Genomic DNA, 18770 nt, shown 5'->3' on the forward strand with positions numbered 1-18770 from the left:
TGTTTGATTTTGCGCTCGACATGAATTCTCCCACACCCAACACAGAGGAATCAAGGACCCTTTTGGAACTAATTCGCTAAGTGTGATTTAGGTCATGACTTGCATCATCCTCTCTAAAAACAATGTCGAACAACATTGAGCAAGAAACCATTGCCTAGCATAGAGAAGTCAAGGATCTCTCTGGCATCCCTGGGTTTGGCATGGAGGCCAACACATGAATCTAGTTTCGTTGTGCCCAATGCTACCATAGATTTTGCACTTCGCAAAATCACGAACTACATGAAACAAGGTCCTTTAGACCCATTCACATCCATTAATTCATCTTTTTTTTCAATTATTTAGTAAAAGTATTGTATAACACATATAGAATGCACATTCATGACCAATTCGTGGAATTCCTCCAATTCCACAAGGACCCCCAAATTATAAATACAACCATAATCCCAAAAACACAAGATAATTATTTACATTAATAATCAATCACAAAAATACAACCATAAACATTGCATATTAGGAGTTTCACACACATATCATACATAAATGCCTATATAAATTCCTTCAAAACCTAAGAGGCTTAAGGATCACCTTAGTACCTTTATCCCTCATATGTATCCATAGATGTGACTATCTTATTCTCTCTTATCTCGAGTGACGATTCTGTAATACAACCTGCTTCCCATAGCTTAAGCTACTGCTTCGCACTCTCTCTGGTGACCTCTTATAGGTTCTCCTATGCACGTGCTCTTATGGGCTGAGAATAATGTGTAATGAAAATCTAACCCCTATTTTTTTAAAGCCTTTAGCTTAGGATAGAGTTTAACCCAAACACTTCATCCTTTTCTCATCCTTTTCTTATTTTATTTAATTAGTAAAAATATTATTCATATAACAAACTTAATTAAATGATTAATTAAGTCAATAATATAATTTTTTTTATTAAAAACAATTTATTTTATTTAAAAAAATTTGAGATGTTATACCTACAAGTACAAGAGGTCCTCAAATTAAAGCAACAATTATGTGGTGACATCAATATTAATATTAGTTATCAATTGCCCTAGCAAAAGACACATGCATTGTAATCTTTTGTGGGATTGAAGAATCCCCTAGACATGACCAAATTAGTGATAAATCTACAACTAATGTAGATTTTTAGAGCTATTTTACATGATATTTGCATTAGCCTTAAGGAAAATAATGATAAATTGATCAAATAATAAGGAATTTAAATGTAATTGATAGTTTATTTTTTTATTTAAAATTTGCACAATTTTACTTGTTTATTTGAATATTATTAGAGATGAGGAAAAATGAATGAAAGAAGAAAAAATAAAAGTGATTTTTTCACAATTTAGGAAGACACAATGAGCAATGTTTGACATTAATTAAAGTTACACTCAATGCTAAGGAGAAACTAGACTTTCAAAGAAGTGGCGTTCACCACTTAACATTATACTTAGCACTAAAGAAATTAGCACTTGACACTGAAGAAAATGGAACTTGGTGCCATGCTGTTGATGCTGTCTAAAAAAGTGGAGGCACATTGTGGTGCTCGACGTTGTGCAACACTACACCTAATGCCAAGCAATGAGTAAATCAGTGCTTAAGACTAGAGTGCTAATGGTCTACAGTATTATGGCACCTGACTCCATTTAGGTTTGTGTTTGACACCATTATGTTGAAACTTCATTATTTTAGTTTTCAGAAAGTCCAAACTTAATATTAAAAGAAAGGAATTACATGTTTGGGAGATTCTTCGACTTCTCAAAGGATTGAAAGTGAGGAAGAACTTGAAGATGCATCTCTAGCCTTTGGTTCATAGGAATTCAAGTTGGATTTCTTGAAGTTTCATGGCTTCTCTATCTTATTCATTTTGTCTTGTGCTTAGGAATCCCACGAGTTTCTAAACCTCATCTTAGTTAGGTTATGATGAACCTTGGTTGAAACTTATTGTAATCCTTTTGTATTTGAGGATTTTTAATGCACTTTAGTTATTAAATTTATGCTTAATTTTTTTTCTTGTGATTAACTCATTATAAATTGTTTTGTAATTTAGAGCTTACAATTAGAAGATTGAGGTTTATATTATTCTAATTTAATAACCATACAACTCTTGGTCAAGACATATTCCTTTTCTTAATGTTTGTGACTAGGGGTGATCATCGATCAAATATGGCTTGAATATGCTCAAATCATTGTAAATTGACACATGAAAAATTTATTCTGTTTATGTCATATTAATCGCTTGAGTTTATTTAGTTTGAATAAGATGAGTTTGTCAAATTCTTGATATAGGTTATAACATCCTTTAACCATAAAGTGTCCAAGAAGAAACTAGAGAAGTATGACATCTCCTTGAAAAGTTTCCTCATCTAGTTATAGAGTCCACCAACACCTTTGTGCTACTAGAATGGCCAAATCCCATCACTAGCCTCATTCTAAAGCCACAAGATTTTGTCTAATTGTGTGTATTGTCCTTCTTACGATAGACAATAGAAAAATGCTTAAACATTCATGCCTTTAAAGAGTGTTAACATAAATATTTATGGTATAATCAAAGAATTGGACTTGTGAAAGAAAATAATATGTAAATTTTGTAATTATGGAAATTTTATATATCTATTAATTATGATGCAAGCAAGCCTCGCCCAAATGCTAGTACAAATAACATAATGCAACAACATTTCAAGCATATCAATTGCATGTAATTAGATCCTAAAGGCATAGGAGGTAACAAATCAATACACAAATTAAGCTCTTATTGGAGAAGAGAGGTCAACCATGCATTGTAACAGATAAACACGCATTGCTAAAGCCATCTCACGTATTATTCATATAACTTGTTCAACTAATTCAATGTTACTCGTAAGATTTTAGAGTGACCTCTATAACTTTATTGTGAGTGACTTTAAACATAGCAATAAGTAGTTCGATCGTTTCATTGCAAATCAGTGAATGATCGGGATATAGACTTAATGAAATTGGTCGAGTTAAATAATTAAATTAATTAATTAAAATATTGATATATTTTAAAATTATGAAATAAATAATAAAAAAATACATAATTTTCAAGTTATAATAATTAATCCATGTATCAAACAATAATAAAAATTACAGATTTCATAATACATGTTTCATCCCAAAACATAAACAACAATAATAAGAAAAATGTAATAATATATGAAATAACATCCACAATTATTTAAATTACATAATAAAAATAAATAAACTAAAAATCAATAAGTTATGCTGTATTCTAAATATGGCATGTACGCATAACATAGATGTGTCTCAGGTTTTAATTCTCCTTCTTAGATCATGTGATTAGACCAATTAACAAGTTTAATTCATGTTAATCGACATTTCTTAACTTTGAAACCATACAATTACTAATAAACAAGTTTAAATTATACGTAATTACAAAAAATATTTATTAATATAATTATATATTAAAAGTTAATAAATAAAAAAATAAAATAGGGTGAAATTGATGATATTATATTTTAGTAAAAAAAATATCTAGCCTCCTAACCGAGCAAAATAGAATTGGATTACCACGGGTGGGGTTGGATTTTACTATTTTAGGTAAGATCAAATACTCACTCGCACACTCCATTTCAGTTCGGGGACTAGAACCTACATTGATTGATTTAGGGTTTGTGGGAAGGAGAAGAAGAAGAAGATGAGCGAGGGAGGAAAACGACAGGGTGGTCGAGCGCTGCCTCCGCCTCCTCGAGGGCCTCCTCCTCCGCCTCCGTCTCGGCCGCGGCTGGAACCCGTGGATCGCGAGAAGACCTGCCCCTTGCTCCTCCGTGTCTTCACCAAAATCGGCTCTCACCACTCCATGGAAGACTTCGCCGTCAGAGGCAAGGAGCCCAAGGACGAGGTCCAGATTTACACATGGAAGGACGCCACTCTCCGCGAACTCACCGATCTCGTAACGACCGAACCCTATTACGTTCCTCACTCACTCTCTGCACTCTCTCACTCTCTGTTTTTCCGCAGGTCAAAGAAGTCGCTCCCGCCGCCAGACGAAGGAACGCCAAGCTCTCCTTCGCCTTTGTCTTTCCCGACAAAAACGGCCGCTTCAAAGTCCAGGAGGTTATCTAATTCTTCTCTGTTGCTTTTTTTGTTCTTCAAGAAATTACAAATTACAAATTAACTTGTGCATAAGTTAGGTTTCGCTTATGGAAAAGTTTGTTTCGTTTTTTCGGTCTGGAAGTGTTTCTGGAGATGTTTATACAAAAAGGCCCCAAGGCATTGAATTTATGATATGTATTAGTGCTGGCCCTTTCTGATTTGAGCAGCTTGTTGTAAATGTAGACATGATTAATAGGTTGTTTCGAAATTCGTATGTTGAGTTGTTTATTAGAGCATTTCATGGATTTTAAGTTACCTGTAATATATGTGCAGAGTCAGTTGTCTTTGAACTGATTCGTACATATTAGAAAGGAACGAACAGTTATAACATATGTTTGTAGATATACTTGTTTTGTTTTGTGCTAGTTTGTGTTTTCCAAGGGACCTTAGGAGTGTCATTGTGGTTCCGGGCTTCAGGCGACCGTGCCTTCTGCAATTTTCTATGATAACCGTGAAAATTTTCTATGATGCTGAAGTGGTAAAATAGATGGGATGTTAAAAGAATGGCTGTGCAAAGTAGTTAAGTTTTTACTGTTTTTCTTTGTAAAATCTTGCTGCCTTTCATTAGCAAGACATTCTCTTGTTGACACCTCTCACACTGGAGATTTAAACCCCAACATATTTTCTCAGAGACTATTTTAGTTCTTTGCTTCTCTTAGTACATGTTGCAACAATGGAATTGGAGTTGTAGTGTAGCATTTCAATTTCAATTTTTGTTAGAATTGGAATTGGTTCGGAATTATAGATTTTTTGTTTGGCTTGTGCCAATAATTAGAATTCTAAATTCAATTACAATTCTAAAATCTAAAATATGAAAACAAAATTAATTATAAATCTCATTAATGATATATTTAATATACTGATAATTATATGGGGTTAGGCTGGGTTTGGGGAAAAAATAATCTAAATTAATTGATGGGGTTAGGTCAGTTTGGATTGCTTTGGAGAGAAAGTTTATGCTTAACCTATAACTAAAAAACAAATTGAGCCAATCAAATCTTGGTTGTTTTACACTTTTACCTGACCTGATCCTATCTGAAGTCTCAGATTAGGCCATGTTAATCATTTCACAGGTCTATGAGAAACCATGCCCTCCTCTATCTCTAATTCTCAGATGTGGAAATTACAATTGTTAGTGTGTTATTGACTAGCAATTGGAAATGACTCAAGCTGCATTGTAATTCTCTTTATTTGTGATGCAATTATGATTCTAATTTTAAAATAACTTCTAAACATAAAAGTTATAATTAATAGGGCTAATTCCATGCTCAATCCCAGATGCTAAACAAGGACTTACAGTTCTAACTGTCTGTTTTGTTATTGGTCATAGCTTTCATGTTGAACCAATCTCATTTTGTATCCCTACTTGATTGGTTCATGCAGGTGGGTAAGACATTATCTTATGGAAATGGAAGATTAGATGATAGCAAGGCTTTAGCTGAACTTGGTTTTGAGGTAAGGATGTTTTTCTTGTTGCATTTAGACTTGATCATTTCACAAATTCTCTGTTGCTGACTTAATTCGTGAATGTGCAGATCGGTGACTACTTGGATGTGGCTATTCTGTAGGTTCTTGTGGATAGCATCACAACTGTATTATGTGTTTTGGGCTGCTTATGTTTGAAGGCCTTGAAACACTGGGCTTATTTCGGAGTAAAAAAGACTGTACTTATGGAAGTGTTTAGCTGTTAGTGTTACATGAACTAAAAATGTCCCAGTTTCTTGGGTTGGAAAAATGATAGATTGACGATTTGATTAGGCCAAGACCTATTATGCGAATACTGGTTAATGTCCTTATCACGGCCCTTTACTATTGTTCACCATAAGATTAAAGGAAACTAGGAAAGGATAATGTTACGGACATTCTTTTAGATAGATAGAATACGAAATTAATGAGCGAGAGTCATTAGATTTCATGATTCAGTGGCAATAAATATAATAAGCTGGAAGTGGTGTCGCATTTTTAGTATTTGTAGCATCGTTGCCAAACGAGATGAAGAGCAGGGTTTTTTCCCCTACCCCTATTTGACTAATAAGAGTAGTTGAACATTTTCCCTACTCTTGCAAATATGAATCTAGTGCTGTTGAGTATAATTTTCTTTTGTATGTGGTGACTATGAAAAGGAATTAGAATTTAAGGAATGAATGATTAGGCTACATAGGCAATTAATGGAAGATTTAATAAAAATATGTTAAAATAAGACGCGGTCTTTTATGGATGGAGATATCTTTAACGAGAAAAAAAAGGATAAAGAATGGAGATATGGATAAACTGTTATAAAGAATTTAGGTTGTGTAAGATGACAAAGTGATAATCCTATGAGACAAACACTTAGTGATAGTACTTTTAGACAAACACTATGCGTAAAGGAGGATATTAGTTTTTATTATTATTTATTTTTGTGATGAAACAGGAAAATACTAGTGTTAGAACGGTGCGTGGAGCAAAATTTCATTAATAAGTAATATAAATTTTACTTTTTAGGAATATATTATTTGTGATATTAATGATCAAACATAGAGTATAATAATTTTAGTGAATTGAGAATTGAAAAATAAGAAAAATTGTGATAACTAATAAGCTATTTCTCTTGGTTACCGCTGGTCATAAAAGTGAAGTTGCCTGATTTCACTTTACATTGGCGACACACATGAAGTCACCTAAGACTGGGTATGTTTTAATGCGGTGGAAGTGGAACTTGTTGGTGTAGCTGATTATGACAATTTAGCAATAACCCATCTTTTCAAGTTAACTTCATGACTAGGGAGCTAACCTTTAAATGGGATTCATGTGTTGTGTCCAGATATATTTGAATTATTCAATATATGAGCATGTTTTTTTATGACAGGGATATATGAGCATGTAATTTTATGACAGGGATATATGAGCATGTGGAAAATACTAAATAATCGATGGTTGTTTTTACCCATACAGTTTATAGATTTAGAGTACGTTTTGGTACAACTTAAAAATATTTTTGAGATTTTATTTATTGAAAATAATAAAGTATTTTTTTTTGAAAAAATGTTTCTAAACGTGTATTTTAAAAGACTCTTATTCCTTTATCTAATTAAGATTTTTTTCTTAAATAAATATTATGTTCTTGTTAAATAGTTTTTTCCCCCCAATTTGATCCCTAATTTTTTTTTCATTTCTGTCCTTAACCGTTAAATCTAACATATATAAGCCAGAAAATTATAGAGAGTAGAATAGAAAAATTAGAAAATTATTATGACAAAATTTTGAGAGGAACAAAATAAAAATAAATAAAATTAAGAGAATTAAAATAAAAATAATATCATTTTACAAGACTAAACATTCATTTGTATCAAATTTACAAATTTTAAGCCTTTAAATACACTAAATGTATTAATATGAAAAAAGAAGTAAATCTATAAAAAAGATATATTAATAATTAGCCAAACAAGAAACGCGCAACTTAATAAAATTTATAAAATAACACAACCATCCAAAATTTATCTTGTCTTATTTTATATTTTGTTTTCAATGTTTATATTATTATATAACTTTTATGAAGATTTATATTTTAAAAAAATTACTAAAATTAAAAGTTTTACTATACATAAGGTCAAATTAAAGTTTTAAAAATACATTTATATTTAGAAAATTCTTAAAAAACCTATTATCGAATAAATATTTTTAAAAATAATTATTCTAAGTCAAACAAAGATCTTAAAAATAATTTGTCACACTTTTTTTTTTGTTTTTAATGAGTTTCAAATCTAAAATCTCAACTTCATGGTGTTACTTCAACATTCTACCATATATTATTATTTTTTATGGTAGTTTAAAATCTTCATAGAAAAACAATAAAGAAAAAACAAAATTAAAAAAACGAAGAAATAACACATAAAAAATATTGGGATGACAACATTTTGAACTCAACAAGACTCGGTTGTAAACGTCAACAACACTTCCACCTTGTGAAAAGAAACCCGGAAGAAGTGATATTTGTTAATCTAATTTACCCGGGAAGGACAACGACGTCGTTTCCAGCATCGGCGCCGTTATCCGATCGAGAACCCCCAACAACCGAGATTAAAAAATGGCCCCGCATGATTGATAGCCAAGAAAATAACAACGAAAGCGATAGAAAACAGTAACCACAAGAAAAACAAAAGAAAGAAAAAGAACACAACAAGAGAGAGAAAGTTACCGTCATCCTCTCTCTCTCTAACTTTCTCTTCCTTAATCTATCTCGCTATCACACACGGAATCAACGCATTGATTTTCTCTCTCTCACACTCTCACACACACATTGGTGTTTGTGTCGGTTGCGAACTTCGACTCACGCGCACGCTAGCCTAGTTGCTTCCGCTGCTCATGGATTTCGACTAGCATTGCGCCGTAAACCCTCGCTAGCTCACTTTCCAACCAGATCGAAGTTCGATCTCACTCTCGCTTTCTCTTTCTCTTTCTCTCTCTCTATATGTTGCTTTCTCACTCTGCCTTTTCTTTTGAAGGTTTCTTTTCGTTCTCCTATCCGCAATGGCGCCGAAGCGAGCCAAGGGATCGTGTTTTCCCGTCCTCGCTTTCGTTCTCCTCTGCGTTCTCGCGCCGCCGCTTTTCTTCCTCGCTCGGGGGCTCTACACTGCGGGTCACTTCCTCTCACTTTTTCTTTTTGCTTTGTTGATTTGTATTTTGTGCATTTGAAGATCTTAGTGGTGAAGTGTTGTTGGTTAATTTAGTGTTTGTGAACGGTTTTGGCTTGTTAGAGTTTTTTTTTTTTTATTTTTTTTATTTTTTTTATTTTTTATAATGTTTTGGGTTTCGTTGGGGTTTTAGTTGGGAAGTGAAGTGTTTACTGGAGTTCTAGGGTGCGGTGCTAAGTTGGAAGGGGCAAAGTCAGAGGGAGAGGGGTTTCTTAGTGTGAGTGAGTGTTTGGATTGGACAATCGTCTGGAACGCAGAAAACTATATTAATTTTGTTAAAAAAAGTGGAAGTTATTACCAAGGTTGTCAATGGTGGATGGCAGAATATGGTGGAAGGCCAAAATTCTGCCATATAAACACGCCATTGCCTCCTTAGGGCCTCCTTTCACAAATTATATATGCAAAGGGGTCGAAAAATGACACATTATAGCATTATGGCAGCACTATAACGGTTATTTAATGAAGTTGGCTCCTACTGATAGATTCTGTCTAGGTGCTGAAAACCATGACAAGCATTCAATTGAATGCATAACTAACCAGAAACGTGCGAATGGGATTGGTTGAACACCCGTTTGAATGGATTTCTGTAAGTATGAGCGAGTGGTTGGACACGCGTCTATAATGCAGAAAACCACGTTAATTTTGTTAAATACATGGAAGCCACAACGGATGGCTTTTGTCTAGATGCAGAAAATAACGGCATACATGGAATTAAATGTGTAACCAAACATGCTGTGATTGGGGGGAATGGTAGGACATGCGTTTGAATGGATTTTGGAAAGTGTGGACACATGGTTGGACACACATCTGTAATGCAGAAAACCACATTAAGTTTGTTAAAAACATGTAAGCTACAATGGATAGCTTTTGTCAAGATTCAGAAAATCACGCTGTGATTGGGAATGTTTTTAATTCGTTGTTCTGGTGGTATATTAGATGACAGAAAGGTATCCGTTTTGTTGCTAGAATTTTGCTTCATATGGAAGTAGAAAGGAAGCCTAGTTTTCTAGGAGTAATGAACTTAACTAGCGTGATTTATTCACTGATTAATCCTGTGAATATTTCTCATAAATATTTGATTTATAACATCACAGATATTTGTATCAATATGGTTTTGCCTGGTGCTTATGCTTACAATCCTTGTTGCATAACTTCGGATGCATTAAGCTCACTCAATATCTTCTTTTCAATCTTTGGTTGCTCTGTTAGAGGGACACTTGATAATATTGTCTGTGCTATATATCCTGTTGTATTGTGACAACAATTCATTGTGGATAAAACTTGTTTCTTTACCATTTGGATAGATGATACAATGTCACAGTCAACTCATTATTGTGCCTCATGCTCAATAGATTTACAACTCATGATATGGTGCACTGAAACTGATGTAAGGGAAAAGGATTTTTCTTGTGAGTCCTCATGTTTATTTTATAGAAAGTGATGCTCTATATTTGGCATTGAAGGACAGAAGGATATGCAGGCTAGATCCAATAAAATTATATATTTGACTTTTTAGTTAAAATATCAATAGTTGTTGTGCAAATGGTCACTTTAAGTAGAAGATTGCTCATGCCATTGGTGTTGTGAATGGTGTATGGCAGTCAGTGGAAGAAAGCCTAAAACCCAAAGATTTATAGTGGATCAGTGGATGGCATGGTGCCTCATTGTTTGAGTAACGTGGCCATGTTAGAAAGTGTAAATTTAGTTCACACACTTGTAGCAAGCAAATGTTGTAAAGTCATTGAATCGAGTTATCCAGATATCCTATAGTTAATTTGGAGGCTATTGTGAGATGAATCTGTCATGAAGGTATTTCAAGATCATTAGTAGTGACTGTGGTTGTCATAACCGAGTTTTAACTTGTAAAAACTACTGTGTTTATGAGTTCTAAGGCACTAACCTGTTTAACTCGGTTGCAAACTCATTTTTGAGTGGAATCGTGCAAACTCAAGTAAGGTCGGACATTATTGCGAGTTTAGACGGGATTCAATGTGTCTACATTGGTGACTAAAAGAACCCCCAAAATGACACAAAAGTAGGTGTTTCATTATAGTTTTATTTTTCAGTCAGAAAAGACGATTACAAGTGTGATTTTCTGGGATATGAAGCTTTGAAGCTCTTGTGAGTGCGGTCTGCTCGTTGGCGTTTGCCGTTCATTGGGGTTCTCGTGGGGGCTCTCTATTCGCTGGGGTTTTCTGTTCGTCTGGGTTCTTTGTTTGTTGGGGTTACTACTTTGTTGTGGTTGCGTGGTGTCATTTTTGTGGTTCCATGGTGCTCGTAGTGCGATTATTGTACTAATTTATTAAAGATTTGGCATAGCTTGATCTTAATGAGTAGTAATGTATTACTAAACTTTGCTATTTTATTAATTTAATATGTTATTTTGATTTAATATAGAATTGAAATGTTGAGTTATCAGGTTATTTTTAAGTATTTTAATGTTTTTATTTATATCAAGTAAACTCTTACGAATTTATGATTTGAGTTAATAGAACCTTTACAAGTTTATGTAAATTCTCGAGTTTGACAACATTAGTAGTAACTGTGTTGACTAGAAAATATGTGGACATAGGTTTTGAAATTGAGGGATCACAGTAGTATATTGAAGCGATGAAAACTTATTCTTTAGGTCATAATCCCTTTACCCAAAACACTAACCCTTAATTCCATAGTCAATATCTTATTTTGGCTAAGCATAAAGTTTACAGATCCCTAGAACCTAAGATTCAATATCCTATTACTAGACATGCCCAAACTTTGGGTCAACTACCTAGCCTACGTACAATTTTCCTATTGTTTCATATAATCAGTCCTAATAAGTAATTAATAATTATGTTAACCAAAGGATTGCATAAAACAGAGGCAAATGCACAAAAAGCACAAAATAATATTTGGAGGGAGTACTATAAGATGAAACTTTTGGGGAGAGTACTAATAGCCAGGGGACCCCCTATTGTTATTTAGAGTTAGTCAGAGGCTCGGTGCTAGTTAGTTTGGGAGAGAGGAATAATGGGGTATTAATAGGAGAGAAAGAAGAGAAGAGAAGAGAGTCTTCGGTTTTAGAGTTGAAATTGGGAGGGAGACTCCAAGTCTCTTTCATAGTTGGAGTGTAGAGAGGCAATTCATTTCTCTTATACATTTGTGATCTCTAGCTGTGTTACATCGATGCTGGTCAGAGGGCATTCTTCTGTCATAAAGATAGGTTGATTTCCCTAATTATGTACTACTATCTATCTATCACACTCGTGCTGTTTTAATCTATTTCTTTCTCTAAGAATTCTGATATGGTTTTCAATCTTATTGTTTCACAATTTTATGGGCTTTTAATGTGTTAGGATATAGAATAAAGGGAGTAGACTAGTTACTATTTAGAGAGATATTATGGTCCAGGCCCATCATATCTGTAAATAGGAGGATACTAAGTAGAGAGAAGGCATTCAGATTGGCAAATCGTTGTGGGAATAGAACAGTGGCTTTGTTGTAAAAGGGGAAACCCTTGGAGGAGAGATTTCTCTCCTATTTTATGTTGTTTTCATGCTATTCAATAAAATCTGTCTTTTATTTCTGTCCAAAGTCTTGGTTACTACCTAACATAATGTGTTATTATTGGAGCTTTATACTGTTGAGCATTCTCTCTAAGGATTGCTGAAGTTGTTAACTTATTAGATTATAAATGTAATATAAGCACTTGTTCTGATACCTGAATCAAAATGTCTCAGATATGCTATCATGTCAAAGACTTGTATGTACAATTTTTCTTCTGGAATTTTTTGAACCTTACAAATTACAAGCATTTGGTTTATTTAGTTTTATCCTAAATTTTCCAAATATCCTGCAAACACTCAAATTTTTAATTTTAATATTGGAATGGATATATAAATATATTAATATTCATCAGTTCTTCCAACTTTTATTAATTCTTAAATATGAGTATTTTGTAATATTTAGTTTTTATTACTCTGTCCTGCTCATATCCTGAGTTTTTAGAAATTTTGTTCTATATCTGACTATATATTATACTTTTATCTGTATTGATTTTTTATGGATAAGAAAAGCAAATTTTTTTGAGTATGTTTCACTTTACCTGATTGATTTTAATACATAGAGATTTCAGTTCTTATTAAGATCTTTGAATTTCTCTAAATGCCCATTATCATCAGTTCAAGTTAGTCTAATTACTTTTAATGGATTGTGCAGATCATGATTATATTTCAGATGTTCCCAGTAAACAGGTAGCCTGTTTTATTATTGTTATATAACAAATAATTGATATAGCTTCTAGCCTTTTCTGTCTGCCTTAAAATAAAGTGGTTGACTGTTACAGGTTAGCAAATGGAGAGAATGGCAGGCATTGCAAGACCTTAAATCCATTTTTTCGGAAGAGGCAAGCAAATTCCTATGAAGTTTTGGTTTTTATCCATATTTATCACTTTTTTTTTCATGCAAAAGTATTTCTAGGTGTTCTAATAATTTTTATATTTTAGGTTCTTGATGTTATTGCATCCAGCACAAATGATATGGGGCCTTTCAGTCTTGACAATTTCAAAAAAAATTTGTCTGCTTCATGGAGAGTTGTTGGATTAGAAACTGCAAACACTAGATTTGAGGTCTGAAAGAATGATGTGCTTCTGCGTGGAACTTTTCATTTAATTAAAAAAATAATAAAAGACATTTTTCTAAATTGTTTTATTTTTTTATTTTTGTTAAAGCTAAACCAACCTACAACACATGCTAGACAAGAAAAGCTAAAGGTGAAGGAAGGCAGACCTTCAGGTAGTATCATACTCTTTATCATTAATATGCCTTTACTGTTACATAATTTTCTTTCTAATTTTTTGCTTAATGCAGTTGGCCTTGCTCAGTGGACTGATACTCCGGCTCAGCAAACCCGAAGGGTGAGCATCATCTTTGATATTTTTCTTCTTTGAACTCACATGTAGTTTGTTTGGAACTTTGGGTACACCATAGTTTAGTATTAGTTTCTGTGGATATTTACTCTACCTGATTTTTATCCATGTTTTTTTGTTTAGCAAGGAAAATGTAATTTTGCTACCTGGAATGGCTTAAAAATTTGTCTAGCAATAAAAAAACTTTTGGCCTAAATGTGTTTTGATCCCTTAAGTATAACAATTGTGATTTTTTAGTCCCTTAAGTGTCGTAGTTGTACAATTTTGGTCTCTCAAATTTTAATTGAGCATTTTTACTTATTTAAGTTAAATATATATGTAATTTAATAAATATATATCATTTAATACATAAATGAGTATTATAATATATGTAATTTAAATAGGTCAAAAATTGTATAATTGTGATATTCGAAGAACTAAAATCTAAAATTTTTATATTTGAGAGACTAAAATTACTTAATTAAAAATTAAGAGACTAAAATCATACAAATGTAATACTAATCCAAAACCTAATTAAGCCATAACATTTCATTCAAATTGCATTGACACAAGTTGTAATTTTATTATTTGGTCCTCATATATATATATATATATATTATTTTGTTTTTGGTACATTTACTCTATAAACCAATTTACCCAGCACTTGTGCTACCCCAACTTTTGCATTGGAGAAAAAGTTGGAGTAGCATTTATTGGAGAGAAGATGGTAGAAACTTGCCTTAGATGGTTTGGGCATGTATGGAAATTGGAAAGGACCTTATGAAGCCATAGTAATAATGAGAGTAGATCTGGTGAAGGAGTTCAGTTTCCTGTGGCTAGAGACCAGGAAACTGAAAAAATACTACCAGTTAAACTGTTGAGAAGGATTTAGAGATCACTAGTTTGATTATATACATGATTTATGATGGAATCCAACCTAATGGGAAAAGGCTCAACAAGAGTGCATCTTACTGTTCCCAATCAGAATACATAAACATCAACATCCTGATCTTGTTTGGTAACTGGTAAGTAAGCAAGGAGGAACTGTAGGGTTTTCAAGAAACTGATGGAGCTCATAGCTGCAAATTTACTCCTTTGATCTGTTGCTTACAGGAGAGAAATTTTTGGTGTCATGTTTGAGGCTAATTTCTTGCACAAAGGTAGCTGGAGGGGGGGTTTCTGGATTCAGAGGTGAAGGAAGTCATGGCTGGATTATGAATTTAGTAGCTCAAGATACCTAACATGATAGAAACAAAGAAAAGGATTTCAGAGAGAAACTGGAAGTAGATGCAAAATATACTCTAGTTTTACCGATTACTAATATCTATCGAGGAATCTAACTGACTATTTATTCCGGGATTTTCCATCCCAACTGAGAAAATAAATTTACATGTATTTATAGTCTACTGACTGCCAGTTACAGAGGAAGTTTTGTATTGTAACTAGCTGAGCTGACTAACTGAATGATAACATAACGGAATATTAATAGTGGACTAGTATATATCTGATAAGGCTGGGCTTTTATTATTGTTTGTATTAGAAGTACACTCATTCTTAGTGAACTACTTGTGCCCAAACATCAGACTTTTTTCCTTTGCTCAAACTTGCATAAAAATAGTGTTTGAAAAATGTGTTTCCACTTTGATTGATTCTTTATTTTGACAAGAAAGATGAAAACTAACTTGTTTCATGCTCTTTATAATTATTTTCTGCAGCATTTAATAGAGAAAAGGCGGGAAAAACGTGCTGCCGAGTTGGTAAAAATGGATAATGAAGTAACTGTAAAGCTTGAAAATGCTGCCATTGAACGCTCAAAATCTGTTGAGTCAGCTGTTCTAGGTAAATACAGTATTTGGAGGAAAGAAATGGAGAATGAAAATGGTGATTCTACTGTTCGGTTAATGCGGGATCAGATCATTATGGCTAGGGTATATTTAAGCATTTCAAAGATGAAGAACAAGGTTGAACTGTATCAAGAACTAAATTCCCGGGTCAAAGAGAGTCAACGGGCTTTAGGTGATACAATTTCCGATGCAGATCTACATCACAGGTTTGAAGTCGTCTAATTTTATTTAAGGAGTACATTTTTCCGCATTTTAATCCCTTTGAAATTTCTGACCTAACTAGTTGAGTGTCTAATTATCTCTATAGTGCGCATGAGAAAATAAAGGCTATGGGTCAAGTTCTCTCAAAAGCAAGAGAGCTATTGTATGACTGCAAGTTGGTCACTGGAAAACTAAGAGCAATGCTACAAACAGCTGATGAGCAAGTTAGGAGTTTGAAGAAACAGAGCACATTCCTCAGTCAGTTGGCTGCTAAGACCATACCAAATGGAATTCATTGCTTATCTATGCGCCTTACCATAGATTACCACCTCCTTCCTCCTGAAAAGAGAAAGTTCCCTAGGAGTGAGAATTTGGAGAATCCCACTCTTTATCATTATGCACTGTTTTCGGACAATGTCTTGGCTGCGTCTGTTGTTGTCAACTCAACTATTACGAATGCAAAGGTTATTCAGACCATCTTTTTAACCATACCAGTATTTCTGTACATGTGTCTTTTATGCTGTATTTCCTTTTATAGATGGCAAAAATAATTGCGCCTTGATCACAGGACCGATATATCTTGCATGTGCAATATATCTATGATTTAGTAAATCATATTTATTAAACCCAGCCCTCATTGTCTTTATGTTATTGTCTTTAACGTTGCAGGATCCTTCCAAACATGTTTTTCACCTTGTTACTGATAAACTAAATTTTGGAGCCATGAACATGTGGTTTCTTTTGAACCCTCCTGGAAAAGCTACAATCCATGTTGAAAATGTTGATGATTTTAAGTGGTTGAATTCATCCTACTGCCCAGTCTTGCGGCAGCTTGAATCTTCTACTATGAAAGAGTATTATTTCAAGGCGGGCCATCCAACCACACTTTCTTCCAGCGCTTCCAATCTGAAGTATAGAAATCCAAAATATCTCTCGATGCTCAACCATCTGAGATTCTATCTTCCACAAGTCTATCCAAAATTGGATAAAATCCTATTTCTTGATGATGACATTGTTGTTCAGAAGGATTTGACTGGATTATGGAGTGTGGATCTTAATGGGAAAGTAAATGGTGCAGTTGAAACTTGTGGTGAGAGCTTTCACCGATTTGACAAGTACCTTAACTTTTCAAATCCGCATATTGCAAGAAGTTTTGATCCAAATGCTTGTGGTTGGGCATACGGGATGAACATATTTGATCTGAAGGAGTGGAAAAAGAAGGACATTACAGGCATTTATCACAAGTGGCAGAATATGGTAAGCAGTTGAACGAAGCTCTGGTATCCACTATCTATTCTCACACAAACGGATGGGTACGGAGATTTTTAACTGACTATTTTATTATTTTTTTTTGTCTGATTCTAGAATGAAGACAGGGTGCTGTGGAAGCTAGGGACATTACCTCCAGGGCTAATGACATTCTATGGTCTGACGCATCCGCTAGACAAATCATGGCATGTACTTGGTTTGGGTTATAATCCTAGTGTAGATCGATCAGAGATTGATAATGCAGCAGTTGTACACTACAATGGTAATATGAAGCCATGGTTAGAAATCGCAATGACGAAGTATCGGTCTTACTGGACCAAATATGTCAAGTACAGTCATCCCTATCTTCGGAACTGTAAGCTAAATGAATAGTGCTGATAATTTGGTCCCTAGTACAGAGAAGGATTCTCTCTATTTTCTCCAGCCTTCCCCCACTTTCTCTCACCTTCTGGCTTGGCTATTTCAACTACAGTCTCTTGCTAGAACGATAATCAATGTCTTGGGGCTTAGAAGGGATAGGGTCAGCCCTTGTTCTATATTTGACCCCAACATCGTCTCTTTCCCAAATCGATTTTTACTTTCAATTCATTTAATTTGTTACTACACCACTCACCCATTTGAAACAAGGTACAAAAGTAGTATACCTTGTTTACCATAAAAACTCCTCATTGTACAATACTCTATTGGCCCCAGACAAGACTAGAAATTAAATATCATATCTCTGTATTCTGAGAGGTAATTTGTTCGGTTTTGAGAGCTTTTGTTATTTGGTTGTATTGATGTTGTCTCTCAAAACATGGGAGTTAAGAATATTTGTCTGGTTATTTTCTAATCCTTTGCCTTTTACGTTACAACTTGCATTGTGCTAGTTTGGCAGTTATGTGATTTTTAGGAGTAAAATAGTTATTGTTACGTGTATATTTATTGTTAGATATAAATCTGTAACTTGTATAGATTGCTATAAAATTTTAAGTCAAACTTCTAAATATATAGTAAATCATGTACTAATGTTTTGGTATAAAATGATAAATGAGATTTAGAATACAAAAAATCCTTGACATCACTAGCATTATGCATTTAACTAGTAAAATGCTTGGTGATTTTTTTTTACAATGTTCATTATAATGTCTAATGCTTGAATGTTTTTAATTCCTACGTTTAGTTCTTATATACACACACACACATATATATATATATATATATTGATTTTGTTCTCTAAATTTTATTTTTTGGTTTTACATCATTTATTTTTTAATAGATAATTGGTGAATAATGATATGGGCTAAAATTATAAAATAATTTTATAGGGTTGAAAAAAGTTAAAAGAACTAAAGCTATAAATAAATTATGTTAGTCACTAGAAACATTTAAGGTTATATTTGGATTTAGAAAAGAAAAAATACAGCAAAATGTTGCAAATGGTAGCAAATATCATAAGATTTTAAACTTTTTATATCAAACTAAGTGCATATCTAATAGGATTTTGTTATTGTAATGGCTATAAATATTCTTTTTATGAATGTCAACATTCAATTTTGTCTCTTCTGATATGCATTTTATTTGGTCCTAATAATAATGATCGAGTAAATTTGAATTTAAGGTGAATAGACCCGAGCCTGATACAAAGGATACATAAAAAGTAAGTGGGCAAAGCAAAATGGAGTCATCCGTAGATAACAGAAAACCTATCAACATGTCCTTTACTTCCCCTCTTGCTTCATATCGTGCATGGTCCATGGGCTTTGGAATTATTTGCT

The 18770-nt window shown here is 33.4% G+C and overlaps 2 protein-coding genes across 2 annotated transcripts; both read left to right on the top strand.

The window, feature by feature from the left end:
* The first annotated feature begins 3597 nt into the window (after positions 1–3597).
* On the top strand, positions 3598–5918 carry SAP18 (SIN3 associated polypeptide P18). The gene is made up of 4 exons (XM_020356003.2): positions 3598–3937; positions 4006–4101; positions 5524–5595; positions 5676–5918. Exons 1-4 carry the CDS (start codon positions 3683–3685, stop codon positions 5706–5708), a joined length of 456 nt encoding a protein of 151 aa, XP_020211592.1. The 5' UTR covers positions 3598–3682; the 3' UTR covers positions 5709–5918.
* A 2250-nt stretch (positions 5919–8168) lies between these two features.
* On the top strand, positions 8169–17845 carry LOC109818908 (polygalacturonate 4-alpha-galacturonosyltransferase). The gene is made up of 11 exons (XM_020384483.3): positions 8169–8545; positions 8625–8758; positions 13011–13045; positions 13138–13197; positions 13298–13420; positions 13523–13586; positions 13662–13708; positions 15415–15749; positions 15851–16208; positions 16414–17001; positions 17110–17845. The coding sequence occupies exons 2-11, from the start codon at positions 8650–8652 to the stop codon at positions 17383–17385; spliced, it is 1995 nt and encodes a 664-aa protein (XP_020240072.1). The 5' UTR covers positions 8169–8545; positions 8625–8649; the 3' UTR covers positions 17386–17845.
* Positions 17846–18770: the final 925 nt, after the last annotated feature.

Source organism: Cajanus cajan, chromosome 3, assembly GCF_000230855.2.
Source record: "Cajanus cajan strain Asha chromosome 3, NIPB_CcT2T_4, whole genome shotgun sequence".
Classification (NCBI taxonomy): Eukaryota; Viridiplantae; Streptophyta; class Magnoliopsida; order Fabales; family Fabaceae; genus Cajanus; species Cajanus cajan.